The sequence below is a fragment of the Rattus norvegicus genome, chromosome 10, assembly GCF_036323735.1.
Source record: "Rattus norvegicus strain BN/NHsdMcwi chromosome 10, GRCr8, whole genome shotgun sequence".
NCBI classification, from domain to species: Eukaryota; Metazoa; Chordata; class Mammalia; order Rodentia; family Muridae; genus Rattus; species Rattus norvegicus.
This window is the reverse complement of record NC_086028.1, coordinates 79,336,482-79,351,313: the sequence shown is the minus strand read 5'-3', so window position 1 is coordinate 79,351,313 and position 14,832 is coordinate 79,336,482. Positions and strand designations below refer to the sequence as shown.

Genomic DNA, 14,832 nt, shown 5'->3' with positions numbered 1-14,832 from the left:
TCCGTGAGTTCAAGGTCAGCCTGAGTTTCAGGGTAGCTAGGGTTACAGAGAGACCCTGTCTCAAACAAACAAAAACAAAATAATCCTCCCAAACAAAAATAAACCCCCCCACCAAAAAAGTACTGTCTCCAAAACAAAAAATTACCTCCCCCAAACAAAGTCTTCCAAGGTTTCATCTATGCTTGCCTACTATACAGCTAGTTCACTTAGCAAGTAATATATGTTACCTCAAAAGAGCTTATTCTAACTTTATGTTCAGAAAGCATCAACTTGACACTTCAGAAGATTAATGATTACAGATGGCACACTACAGGCTGTTGATATTTTTTAAAAGAGTTAATGTCAGGCATGGTAGCACATATCTTGTTTCAGTTTGCTTTCTGTTGCTGTGATAAATACAATGACTAAAAGCAACTTGGAACGGGTTTACTTTATCTTACATTTCAGGTAACAGCCCGTCACTGAGAGAAGTGAGGGTAGGAACTCAAGGTGGAAACTGAAACAGAAGCCAAGGACAGATATTCACTCCTCCCTGGCTTGCTCTTTGGCTTCTTCTATTAGCTTTCTTACAGAGCTCACACACCCCTGCCTATGGATGGTCCCCACTACACCCAACGGGCTGGCACCTCTGTATATCAATCACAAATTAAGAAATGTTCCACAGACGCACCCACAGGCCAATCTGACCAGGGCAATTGTTCAATTGAGGTTCCTCCTCCCAAAGTGACAATAAAAGCTAAGCAGGACACACCTGCAATCCCAACACTGCAGGCTGAGGTGGGTGGATCACATGTTCAAGGTTAAGTACCTGCTTTGTAAAGCTAACACGTTGTGTGAGGGTAGATGCCCAAGGAGGCCAGATGTCAGATCCCCTAAAGCTGGAATTACAGGTGGTTGTGACCCGAACTTGGTCTTTTCTAAGCACAGCAAGTGTTCTTAATTGTTGAGCCATCTCTTTAGCCCAACATCGTCATAATTTATGACAGCTGAATTCTTTGGAAGAACCGTTTTCTAAGTTTCTTTTCTTCCATAAACTAGTCTACTGGTAACAAACAAAAACAAACAAACATGCCAGGCTGTGGTGGGGCAAGTCTTTAATGCTAGCACTTGGGAGTTAGTCCAGAAGACAGCACTGGATCTCCTGTACCTGGAGTTGGATGGCTGGGTGCTGGGACAATCCTCCTGACCTAGCCTCCTGAATGCTGGGACTCCAGGGTAAGCCCCCATATCTTGCACTAAAATGTCAGTTCCTTCGAAACTGATTTACAGATTTAACACACTCTCACCATAGTCTTACCAGAGTGACAGAACTGACAGCCTGGTTATATCATAGTGCTACATTAATGGAGAAAGTGGGATTTTGCCTTGAACAGGCTGAGAGATCAGTGTATAAATTATGTAAGGACCTAGAAATAAACATGTAGTCAATAAAAATCAGATACTTTTATCCACATTCCAAATCAATCCAAAATGGTCATATTCCAAATTAATTCAAATGGTCAGGCATAAAGGGGAAGACCTTAAACTGTAAACTTCAAAGAGAAAAATAGCACTTCTAGTTAAGGTTTAAGGTGAATACTAAAAATATCCATAGAAGAAAAAATACAATAAAACTGGATTTGATAAAAAGTCTTAATTTTTTCTCCTGAAGATACAACGGAAGCTTGCAAAATGGTTCAACCAGATAAAGGTGCTTGTTGCCAAGCCTGATAACCTGAATTTAATTCCTGGAATCCACACGCTACAAAAGCAGCAAACCAACTCTTGAAAGCTGTTCTTTGACCTCCAAGGGTCATGCTCATTCAACATTAAAAAGATACTGTTAAGAGAGCAAGCTACTTACAAGACTGGGAGGACATACTGGCAAATCATATACTTAGATAACAACGATAACAACAACAGCGTGGAAACGCAGAGGGCTGAGCCAGTAGGTAGAGTGCGTAGAGCATGCACAAGCCATAGTTTTAGACACTTGTTTCACTGAAGTCAGGAAGATAAGGAGTTCAAGGTCATCTTGGGTTGCAATGAACTTTGAGGCTGTCCTGGACTAAATGAGACCCTATATCAAAAATAAAACAAAACACCACACTCCCCAAATTCTATCAATTCTCTTATATCACTTGCCACTTGGTGTGGTGATATAAACTTATAATCCCAAATTACTTGAGAGGTCAAGTCTGAAGCCAGCTTGGGCAATTTACCAAGACCTTGCTTCAGATAAAAGAATACAAAAGGACTGAGAGAGCTGGGTGGTGGGGCACTTGGCCTAGCATGCTCTAGGCCTTAGCACTAAAAAACCAAACAAAACCAGGTCAGTTTGGTGCCACTTTCAGTATTTAGGTTAGAGGCATCAAGAATTCAAAGTTACCCTCTGGTAAATAATGAGCTTCAGATCAGCATAGACCTTATCTCAAAAAAGAAAAACCCTACAAAATAAATCAAGCATACTCCCAAAACAGTGAAAAAGCAAAATCACTTCAGAGAATGAAACAATAGTTTTAAAAGTGAGGTAAAATATTTAAAAAGACATTTCAAATATACTCAGATGGCAGATAAAGACATGGAAACAGCTTAATATTTTTAGCTATTATAAAATGTAAATAAAAGCTATGAGACTGTTTAGTGTAAGCTTGTAATCGCAGCATTTATATTTTTAAACCCAACACTTAAAAGGCAGAGAAAGAACAGTGTTTAAAGCTAATCTGGACTATATATATAGCAAGATTTTTGTGTCGAAGTGACAGAGATGGTCTCTATGGTTAAGTGCACTGACTATTCTTGAATATGGACTGGTGGTTCATAGCCACTTGATAACTCTAGTTTCAGAGGACTCAGTGTTGTCCTCTGACCTCTGTAGGCACCAAGCATGCATACATACAGGTAAAAACTTACATAAAATGAACTAGATCCAATTTAGGCAGGTGTGGTGGCATATACTTTTAATGCCTGCAGAGGCAGGCAGATCCCTGAGTTCCAGGTCAATGTTGCCTACAGAGTGAATTTCAAGACATGACTACAAAATAGAAAAATCCTGTCTTGAAAAACCAAAAACTGCCTCAAAAAAAAAAAAAAAAAAAAAAAAAAAAAAAGGAAGGCAGGGAGGCACAGCTCATTGGTAGACTATTTGCTTAGAAGACTGAAGCCCTGGGTTTGAATGATCCTCAGCAAAGGATAAACTGAGTGTTGTGTCACATGTCTGTAATCTCAGCATTTGGGAGGCAAAAAATAGGGCATCATAAGTTTATCATTGACAGGGACTGCAGAGCAGCCTGGGACAGGATCCTCCTTCCTGTCTCCATCTGTGCCCAGAATTAAGGCTGCCCTACATCCCTCCATACCCAAATAACACCTGGAGAGAGCTGGTCTCCCAGGAGTGCTCTCACTACTGAGATCATAGGCTCACAGGCACACAGGAGGGACAAGCTCCAGTTAGACAGCAAGACCAACTAACACTGGAGATAGGCAGATGGCGAGAGGCAAACGCAAGAACCTAAGCAACAGAAACCAAGGCTACCGGGTATCATAATAATAATCAAACTCAGGGCTGAAATCAACCACAAAATAAAAAGAAGTATACAAAGAATCAACAAAACAAGGAATTGTTCTTTCAGAAAAAATCAACAAGATAGAAAAACCCTTAGCTAGACTAACCAGAGGGCACAGAGACAGTATCCGAATTAACAAAATCAGAAATGAAGGAGGCATAACAACAGAATCTAAGGAAATTAAAAAAATTATCAGATCCTATTACAAAAGCCTATATTCAACAAAACTGAAAAATCAGAAGCAAACGGACAATTTTCAAGACAATACCAGGTACCAAAGTTAAATCAGGATCAAATAAACCATCTAATCAGTCCCAAAACCCCTAAAGAAATAAAAGCAGTCATTAAAAGTCTCCCACACAAAAAAAAGCCCAGGACCAGCTGGGTTTAGGAGAATTCTATAACACCTTCAAAGAAGACCTAATATCAATACTCTTCAAACTAGCAAAACAGAAACAGAAGGAACACTACCCAATTTGTTCTTTGAAGCCACAATTACGCTTATACTTAAAGCACACAAAGACCCTACAAAGAAAGAGGACTTTAGACTAATTTCCCTTATAAATATAGATGCAAAAATACAAAATAAAATTCTCACAAACCAAATCCAAGAACATATCAAAATGATCAATCACTATGATCAGATAGGCTTCATCCCAGGGATGCAGGGATGGTTCAATATACGGAAATCCAGCAACATAATACACTATATAAACAAACTCAAAGGATAAAAAGACCTCACAAAATCATCTCACTAGATGCTGAGAAAGCATTTGACAAAATTCAACATCCCTTTATGATAAAAGTCTTGGAAAGATTAGGAATTCAATGCCCATATCTAAACATAGAAAAAGCAATATATAGCAAACCAGTAGCCAACATCAAGCTAAATGGAGAGAAACATGAAGCAATTCCATTAAAATCAGGGACAAGGCTGCCTACTCTCTTTGTACCTATTCAATATACTATTTGAAGTCCTAGCCAAAAAGTGACCCCAAAGTTCCACCAGAGAACTTCTAAACCTGATAAACTTCAGCAAAGTGCTAGATTTAAAATTAACACAAACAAATCAGTAGCCTACCTAAAGGATAAACAGGCTGAGAAAGGGAAATGACATCCTTTATAAGTCACAAATAATATAAAATACCTTCGTGTGACTCTAACCAAGCAAGTCCTAGAGGGAGCCATGGTTCCAGCCCCATGTGTAGTACAGGATGGCATTGTCTGGTATCAATAGGAGAAGCCCTTGGTCCTGTGGAGGCTTGTTTCCCCAGTGTAGGGGAATGCCAGGGTGTTGAGGTGGGAGTGGGAGCATCTTCATAGAAGTAGGGGGAGGGAGGATGGGAGAGGGAGATGGAGAAAGGGGATAACATTTGAAATGTTAATACCCAACTTACCTATTCAAGACTTTTATATTTGTTTTTTGATATGTATATGGTATACATATATGCTCATTTGTGTGTATACACGTGAACACGCATGTATCAGTGGTCAATTTCAGGTGTCTTCCTCAATGTCTTTCCACCTCATTTGTTGAGATGGGATTCACTGAGTCTGGAGCTCACTGGTTCAGTGGCTATCCAGAGAGTTCCAGCAATCTGCTGGTCTTTGTCTTCCCCCGTGCTGGAAACACAGGTGGCATTGCCAAGTTTAGCTTTTTATCTAGATGTGGAGATCCAAACTCTGGTCCTCATGCTTGCAATGCACATACTTTACAACAGGGGCATCTCTCCAGTCCCTCCTTTCTAGCTTAAAACAAAGTTCTTAAATGATAAATCACATAGAACATACCACTTCTTTCTCTGTAAAAATATCTAGTTTTCAATATTTTGTACGCTCTAATAAACTTCGGTGTATGTATTTTATATTATGGTAGGTAAATGTCCAGTGTATAAAACAGTTTCAGAAGATAGGAGCTTAGGTAGAAGGGCATTTGACATGCAATTTTGTTACATACAAAGTCCTTACAGCTATGTTTCTGTCCCAGTATTAGACCTATCTAGGGAAATATACTCTCATTTTTGACTTTTTGTTAAAAAAACAGATGTAACAATCAGTCAGTATAGCCAGCCCTTCTTCTCACTTCTTTGGAAAGAAATGTCAACCCTCCAGGAAGGTTGGAAAATTGCACAAGTGCCCATGCACTCACACTTAGCCCTGAGTAACAGTTTGCCCCATTTGTCTTCTCTCTTAAATACACGGTTTACCTAAACATATGTACCAACCCTAACAATAAAAACTGTCTTCCACATGTATACCAGTTATCAGTTTCAGGAAATTATTTTTAAAGATTTATTTTATGTGAATACACTGTCACTCTCTTCAGACACACCAGAAGAGGGCATCAAAATCCATTACAGATGGTTGTGAGCCACCATCTTGTTGCTGGGAACTGAACTCAGGACCTCTGGAAGAGCAAGCACCCAGTGCTCTTAACCACTGAGCCATCTCTCCACCCCAATCCTATCATTCTTTACTTATTATTTTTCATTCTCAGTCTGAATTAACTTCTGCTGCCCCCCTTCACCATCCTTACTCATTTTGGGGTCCACAATCTTGAATTTGGCTAAGGACTTCTTGAACTAGTTCACACATCCATTTGACATGTTACTGTAATTTCTGGATAATTTCTTACTTTCCAGCATATTAGTATCTCCCAGGCTCACTTTATACTGACACTGTACTTTAGCCCTGAAATTAATCCCTTTAGGGAGCTCTAATCCTCTTTAGTGGTATTAAAGCCCAGTATCTCAGCAGAGGATAGCTTTACACTATTCATCCCCTCATTCTCTCGCTCTTTTTTTTTTTTTTGGCAAACAGGTTCTTTCTATGTAGCCCTGGTAACTCATGCAGACCCAGGGTGGACTTGAACTCATGAAGATCGGCCTGCCTACCGAGAGCTGGGATTAAAGGCATGTACCGTCTTGCCAGAACTTTTGGTTATGCTTCTTTTGACCTTTCTCTTTTGAACTTTTAATCCAAAACTTTTTTCCCGTAGTTGTTCGTACTTGTTCTGTCTGCATTATTTTGTTTTTGCCTATGGACTTTTTAGCATGCAATTAGAAAAATATGATTAACTCCAGCACTCAGGAAGCAGAAGCAGGTATATTTCTAGAAGTTCAAGGCCAACCTGGTCTACATAGTAAGTTCTAGACCAGTAGAACTTGACAGTTGAGTCCCTCTTTTGGTGGATGGTATGATAAAATGTATCAAGTTAATTTATTTTTTTAATGCTGGAGATCAAACTTAGGCCCTTGGGCATGCTAAGCACACATTCCAGTAGTGTGTGCACTAAGGACCAGCATTTCCATTTACCTTTATGAGTCAACATTAGAAAAATTTTCCTAAATTGTGCCACAGAAACCAAAATATACACCTACATTTTCTTCTAGTGTTTGTACAGTTTGTTTCTATCTTTAACTGTCTGAACTGCTTACACTTTATTCTCATGAGTAGTGAGAGGGGGCTAATGTCTGTGTAAATGGCTCCCTAGCTGTGGTACTGTCCTTTTTAACTCTCCCCTCTGATTTAAAGTGCTACTTTAAGTACCATGCCTCTATCATGTACTCCTGTGTACTTCTGAATTTACTCTGCAGTCATTTACCACTTATGACACGGATATACCATAGAAATTCCAACAGAGGTAATTTTGTTTATTTATACAACTAACCTACTGTGTACCTCAGCTGTACCATAGACCATTGGGTGCTACAGCAGTTTCCCTGAAGTCTTCCCCTGTGCTCCATCAGTCTTCAGACTCAGCACTTACTTCCTCACAGCTAACCACTAGTTCAACTCTGGTCAAGTCTAGTCTTTTCAACATTAAAAAATGTTTTTATTCAGCTTTCCTCATCATGGTGCCCAAGAATATGGGTGTCTGTCTCATCTTCCACTGTGGCTGGCCATTGTTTCTCCATTCCTGAGACCAGGCTTTCTTGAATGTGGTCTTACTGTGGTCAACACAGGGGACTCTTGAGCATCTTTGTTCTTGCTCTTCAAGCTTGTAATTACAGAGCAGGACATTCCTGACTGGCCAGCTTAACACCTGCTGCTCGTTTTTTCTCTTTCAAATTCCTCACTCACGTCTAATTGTGTTCCTCGATCTACCATTCTTTTTAAAAAAACAAAACAAATTTGAGACGGGGTCTTAGTATGTATATCAATCACCTTGGCTGGCCTGAAATTTGCTATATAGATCAGGCTAGCCTCTAACTCATACAGACCTGTTTGCCTCTCAAGTGTTGGGATTAAAGGTGTGCACCACCATACTGGGCCCAGATCCATCATTCCTACTGGGAATATGGCAGTGGATTCTAAATGCTTAGTGGTCATGAGAGGCAGCAAAACACATGAAGGTCAACAGACCATTACATAGTCCAAAGCTGGAGCACACTGAGCCTGAGAACTGAGGCTGTTGCTGTATAACAAGGCAATGTGCTTCACAATTATGGCACATATGTGACTGTGCCTCATCTGTTTCTCATGTGGCAAGGTTCTGCCTTTATACATTTTAGAGGCTTTCTAGGGTATTCTGATGTCTGTTAAGTCTAGATCTACCTTTGAGATTTTCAGTTTTTTGACAATTTTTTTTCTTCCGTCCTCCCTTTTCCCAGTGATTTTTAAATATTAACTGTCTCAGACTTATGCCAAAACATTAGTGTTATTTTAATTGAGAATTCATTAAATATATTAACTAAGAGCTGAGGATGTAATTCAGCTTAAAATGTGCAAAACCTAGGTTCTATTCCCAACACCTCACAAACTGAGCATGTCCACAAAAGCCAGTAGTATCAGCTTTCCAGAGTGTCAGGAGGTTAAAAAGTTCAAGGCCATTTCTGGTAACCTAGCTAGTCTGAGGACAACAACTTGAGTTACACAAGACTCTGTCTCAAAAGCAACAATAGAGATTTTATTAATTTAGGAAGGACAGCTTCATGTTGAGATGATGTCTTAACTCTGTAATGTTTTATAGCTTGCTTCACATAGATTTTTATCTCATTTTTTCCCCTTTAAGGTCCCCATTATTTAGACTAGGTTAAACTCAAACTCAGAGACCTGCTTGTCTCTGACTCCCCAGTACTGAGTGCCACCATACTCAGGAATGATTACTTTTTTTAAAATGATGTTTTATTATTTTAAATTGGGTCTACTATGTGTGTAGGTATGCGCACGTGAGTGTGGGTGCCAGTGGAAGCTGAGAAGTCACATTCCCTGGGGACTGGAGTTACAGGCAACAGTGAGCCATCTGCTGTGGGTATTGAGAACTGAAAGTGGGTCCTTTGCTAGAGCAACGTGTGCTCAGCCGTCTTTCTATCCTCAACAAATATTAAAACAAGTTTGGGATGGAATGGGTGCACGTGTGCCACAATACACATGCACAGGCTGACTCTTCTTGTTGTAGAGGTCTATCAGTTTTTATAAATATCTTACAACTAGGGGTGGAGTATCTTTTATCTTTCTCTCTTTTTGTTTTGTTTTTCGTTTTTCAAGACAGGGTTTCTCTGTGTAGCCCTGACTGTCCTGGAACTTGCTCTGTAGACCAGGCTTTGAACTGTTCTGCTTCCTAAATACTGTGATTAAAGGCAAAGGCATGAATTGCTTAATTAAATGGGAAGTGTTTCAATTCCTAAAAGGGAATATATCATATAGTACAGGTTAAATATCTTTATATAAAATGCTTGTGCGTATAAAATTTTCAGATATAAAAAATCAGTTTTCTTGGGGAGATCCAAATCTAAGCACATAAAAATTAATATTTCATATGCATAATAAAGTATATTTTTAAAAAATCATTTGCCTTTTGAGATACAGTTCCATTCTGAGACTACCATGGCCATTTCAATTTTATGGTAGTCTTCTTGTCTCCGAGCTCCTACGGTGGGACTACAGGTATGAGTCACCACTCTGGCTTCTATTATTATTATAACACAGGGCCTCACTAAGTTGTCTAAACAGGTCTTAAATTTATTTTGTAGGTCAGACAGGCATTGAGATTATTTGAACTACTATAGTTTCTAGAATAGCTGGGATTACAGGCCCGTTCTATTATCCCTGCTTTTTCATAATATTTGCTTTAGATATGTTTTCATGTTATAGTTTAGCCTGGCCTTGAACTTGTGGCCATCTTTCTAGCATTTGGGTGTCAATACCCAGGTTAAATGTTTTCATTTTTAAAACAATGTCTCATTAAGTAGTTAGGGTTGGACCTGAACGTGAGCTCCCCTGCCTTAGCGTCTGAAGTGTGGGTTACAGCCCTCTATCACCATGCACCTGGTTTCACATGGAAGTGATGTTCTTTTTACTGCACCAATGTCTTTCTTTTGAGACAGGGGCTCACTATGTAGCCTTGGGATTTGCTTATGTAGACCGGGCTAGTCTTGAACTCAGAGAACCTCCTGACTCTGACTTCTAAGAAGGGATTCTGTCTCATCTCACCATCAGGATCAAACACAGTCTGATGAGTTGACTGGGTCCAAATTTCTATGCTTTTGAATCCTATTTCTGGTTCTGTCAGTGTTACAATTTGGATGCCACAATTATTTGGGTCTCACTTTCCTTCTTTCCTAGACAATATAACTCACTCCAAAGGCAGGCTATGATAAGACATCTTACAAGTCATTAGGAAACACACAGTGGCCTAGTGGGTCTTAAAGATTATTACTGAGAGAGAGAGAGAGAGAGAGAGAGAGAGAGTGTGTGTGTGTGTGTGTGTGTATGTATGTATGTATGTTGGGGTTTCAACCCAGAACCCTGCAAATGTTAGGCAAGCAGTATCACTGAGGTACATCTCTGGTGTATTCATCTTGTCACAAAGCCTGATGACCTGAGTTCGACCCCTGGAATCTGGATGTTGGGAAGGCTGCAAGCTGTCTTCTGACCTTCCTCCATTCTGTGGCATGCACCAGCCCACACATGTACAGACACAGAATGAACACAGGTGGAACAAAGTCATGTAATTCCTGAATAGAAGCTAGCCAGTACTAAATTAGATACATGCATACAAGGGGTACTTCTCTCATGTGTAACGTAATTGGACATTAAAAATTTAAAGTCAAAAGCAAGTAATAGATATTAGCCTATAAGTTACAATGCCAAACACCAGAAATATAAAAATCTACTAGACTTAGTATGCCTGCTCTATGATTAGGCAACAAAGTAAGGACAAATAATTGGGCTACAATGCTTTAAATAAACTATTATATACAAGTAGCTTTATAATGGAGTGGCAATATACAGTGAAAAGGACATCTGGGAAGACATTGACAGTACTACTCACTTTTTAATCGCAGTGATCATCACATCTCTGAGTGGAGGCTTACAGACCCTATGAAAAGAGTAAGACTTGATTCTCACCTCACACTTCAGATGAAGAAATCAAAGCTCTGAGACAGCAGGCGACGTGCCTTAAGGATAAAGTGTTCAAACCAAATTCTAAATCAACACTCAGCTCAGTGTGAAAAGGAGAAAGGAGCTCAAAACCAGTGTTTCCCTAACTGATTTGGTAAGAAAAACTTTCTGGACACACATTAAACACCCTCTTGGCAGGCCTTGGTGCACACACCTAAAACTCCAGCAATGTGGAAGTGGAAGCATACACAAGTTCAAAGCCAGACTGGGCTACGAAATGAGCACTTTGTCTTAAAAAAACCAAACTAGGTTGGGAAAATGGTAGATTACTTGCTCCCCAAATTCTAGGACCCAAGTTCAGATTCTCCTGCACCACATAAAGGGCACAACAGTAGGTGTCTGTAATCCCACAGCTGCTGAAGGGGAGACAGGCAGATCCCTGGGGCCTTTAGTTAGAAAGCCTGTCTGACGAAATAGAGAATGATAACACCCAATGCCAACCTTTGGCTTCTACATACACGCATCCCTGTATGTGAGACTCATTGCCGAGCGCAAGGGAGGGAGAGGGAGGGAAAGGGAGGGAAGGACAGAGAGACAGAGATAAGAGACAGAGAAACCAAACTAGACCGACAGGTTATTAGATTTTACTGTAGGCTTACTGAATAACCACCTCCAGGAAAGGCTTTTAAACTATAGTCTTTAAGAGATGAACCTAGTGATTACATTGTACCAATACCTGCATGCCCAATTTGAAGAGATACAACTGTTTAAATTGACATCAAATAAAAACAATATGATAAAATATTGAATGCTTTCGTCCATTAGCTACATTTTAAGTGTTCAATAGCCACTGTGGCTGGTGTCTTCCATACAGATAACAGTCATTTCCAGTACAGTAGAAAATTTTATTAGACAACTGATTCTATACAATCCTTCAACTATGAGGAGAAAACCAAGGTATTTGATGCCATCCAATAAGGCCACAGAGCTCAACAACAGCAGAAGGGCAGCTCAAGCCTCTTCTGACAGTGTTCCCCAACTATCACTGCAGCCCTTTCATTCAGTGTTTATTCAAGTGGACTTTCACCCTTCATTATGCTTTCTAGAAAAGCCAGAAGAGAAACTATAGTTTTGCAGGGGGAAGGATGGTTCTTAATAAAAAAGATTAATAGTAAGCTCTTGTCTGGGGATGCAGTGTCAGTTAATAAGAATCCCTAGCACCCACAAAGCCCCAGACTCAATCCCCATCACTGTATGAGTTGAATATGGTGGTACATGCCTACGAACCACCATGAGTTCAAGACTAGTAAAACATGCATGTTTTAATAAAAATAAAAGTTATCTGGAACCTTTAAAAATACTCTATTAGGAACTATTAGAAGATAAATGTAAGCCTGGAACTACTTAAAACCTTTCTTGGTCATGTATTTGAAACCCAAAGACGAAAGTCAACTTGTCTTTGAATTTTATTGGATGGTTAATCTCCTGCTGTTTCTGTGAAATGGGCGCTTTACTACACAGTCCAAACAAAGCTGTACCTTCTTCTGTTTGTGTGATGGGATTAGAGGCATGCACCACTATGTTTGGCCTAGACAGACACGGAAACAATTGCGAGAATGAAAAGCTGAGAAGTAATGAGCAAATCAAACAGCTGACTTCTCCTTGTTTAGGATGTGATTATTCAGATCACCTGAGCAGTCCTGGCTTTCACTCAGTACTTTAATTGCTAGGACATTAACATGCTGTTTTTACTCATAAACTGCATTTTTGCCTGAGTTTGAATGCTGTATTTAAACACAATTTAAAATAAAATAATTTGTTTTGTTTTTATTTACAAAGTAACTAAGGGATGAGAGAGAGGAACACCCGAATATCTGGGAAGACTGACATAATAAAGACCCATGTATAGTTAACCATAAAAAACAGTCATGCTCTTAAAAAAAAAAAAAAACCAGTTGTTCCTGTCTAGTATGTTTAGCATGCAAATGCTTTTAAAGTCAGTCAAATTATGTCATGTTTAAAGTTAGCAGAAAAGAACTTTGGAAGGCCATACTGACTGACACTGTAAAGCCGTGAGTAAAGAGCTCTGTAAGGTTCCACAGCTAGGATTCAATCCAGGTGAAAACACTAGTGTATAGCCCTGAGAGAAAATGGATGCTTTCGTTCACATAAAGTTACAAAACTGGTTAGAAACCCTGGCCCATAGGAGGACACTATGAACAGTCACTTATTTGGGACAGCTTCTGCTCTAATGTGCACGGACGGCATTTGCAATACTTGAGTGTGGGGCTCCATATAAATAGAAGCTGTTTGGTATGCAGAGGAGGTGGTGCAAAACCAGCTATCTTCTTTCTAAACACTTGGTGTTGAGGCAAACAGTCTGAAACACACAAGAGCAAACCAACAGCCTTGACCAGAGTGGGGTACAGGAAGAAGCTTGCTTTACTAGTTTCAGGTGGCTACTGGGAGTTAAGCACATCAGTGAATGCCAACATATATTTGCGAGTTAACCACTAAGTGCTAAGTTCTGGTGTATATCAACATAAGGGGGATAAAAGATATTAGGAAGTCAAAAGTAAATATTAAACTGTAATAAACATTTCACGTGTGATTTAAGATAGAATTCTTTTACACACACACACACACACACACACACACACACACACGGGGGTGGGGGTGGGACACAGGCAGTTTTGATCACGTGTCTTGCAGGTATTGTATTGATCGATTTCAATACCATTCCTCCCCCAGGCCCAATTTTAGGCATTCTTAGGAAAGTGATTTAGGCAAAAGGCAAAGAATGTACACTGACAGTATCAAGACTGCGGTGTTAAACTGTCCTAATCTCTCTCAAAGAGGAGTACTTGTGAAACAGCTATGAAACCCCACAAAGCAATGTGCTGGCTTCCGAGGGAATAGTTTCAACCATCTTTAGTCCTAGAAGCAGCATACTTGATACTGTCCCAGCAAAGTTTTCAGTTGGCCTTCACCATCTCTTTACTCTCCCCATCCCCCTTCCTCCACTTCCCTGATGTTCTTTCCTGGCACACAAAATATAGGCCAATGAGCAGTGGGTGGGTGAGGAGGATGTGAGAACAAATTTGAGAAGTAAAAAAGGGAGCAACTTAACCAGGACATGACATGAATGAGACTGAAGGGTCTAATAAGGGCAGGCAAGTTGAGTATCAGAGAGACTGAAAGAAACCGAAGGTGCTTTCCTAGGCTGCAGTGCCTGTTTTATGGATGTAGGGTTAAGTAGAGGTCAGACTACCTACCACTCGTCAGAAGCTGGACAGGGGCGGCTGCTTTGGGTGACTTCTAGTGTCTCTTCCGACTCTGAAATGTTAGGATTTCTTTTTCACAAAGGAGAACGTAAGGAAGATGGAAGCCCACTGACTTGGAACCCTGCTGAAGTAGCAGCCTTGGCGGCTGACTCCCCGACACCACTCCTACGACTCCCTCCCACACGTGCCCACCCCGCCCCCTTTCAGTATCAGCACCTCCACGTGCAAAATGCCTCTCGGCATTGGCTCTACAAAAGTGGGCTCTTCCCCTGCAAAGCCCTGAAACTCTGTATGCGCCTGCCCCCACACCCCGGAGAAGAGAGGGCACCACTCTCCCACCCTTGGCATCTAAAAAAGGAAGTCTCCTATCTAGTCTTTCCCTTCAAGCAGAGAGAGGTTGGGGGGAGCAGAGGAAAAACTTTCTTCTCATGTTTTCTCTCCCTAGGAGTAGAAAGAGAGAACCCTAAGTCAGGGGTTGAGGGGGAGGGGAACCCCTGAACGTTTAACGGCCAGTAGGGGGAGGGGAGCTCCGGAGATGGAGGGGGCGTGGGATGAAGAAGCAGGCCCGCGAGCGGGGTCCCGGAGTTGCCGCGTTCCGGGGGCCGGGCAGCTGCAGGCGTCCCCCCCACCTGGCACACAAAGCGGCTGCTGCGCTC

The 14,832-nt window shown here is 40.7% G+C and overlaps 1 protein-coding gene across 30 annotated transcripts in view; it reads right to left on the bottom strand.

Moving 5' to 3' along the window:
* The window catches only part of Mbtd1 (mbt domain containing 1), a 56,275-nt gene that overhangs the window by 41,002 nt on the left and 441 nt on the right, over positions 1-14,832 (bottom strand). For 10 of the 30 annotated variants that reach the window (XM_039087681.2, XM_063269849.1, XM_063269851.1 and 7 more), the window contains exons 2-3: positions 14,168-14,228; positions 10,822-10,869 (exon numbers count right to left, since the gene is read on the bottom strand). The exons of 6 other annotated variants lie outside the window; for them this stretch is intronic. In XM_039087681.2, the coding sequence (XP_038943609.1) occupies positions 10,822-10,841 (20 nt within the window). In that variant the 5' untranslated portion in view covers positions 10,842-10,869; positions 14,168-14,228. Of the gene's footprint in view, positions 1-10,821; positions 10,870-14,167; positions 14,229-14,392; positions 14,828-14,832 lie in introns of those variants that run through there. 14 more of the 30 variants (XM_039087690.2, XM_039087699.2, NM_001398942.1 and 11 more) reach the window with 8 other exon arrangements.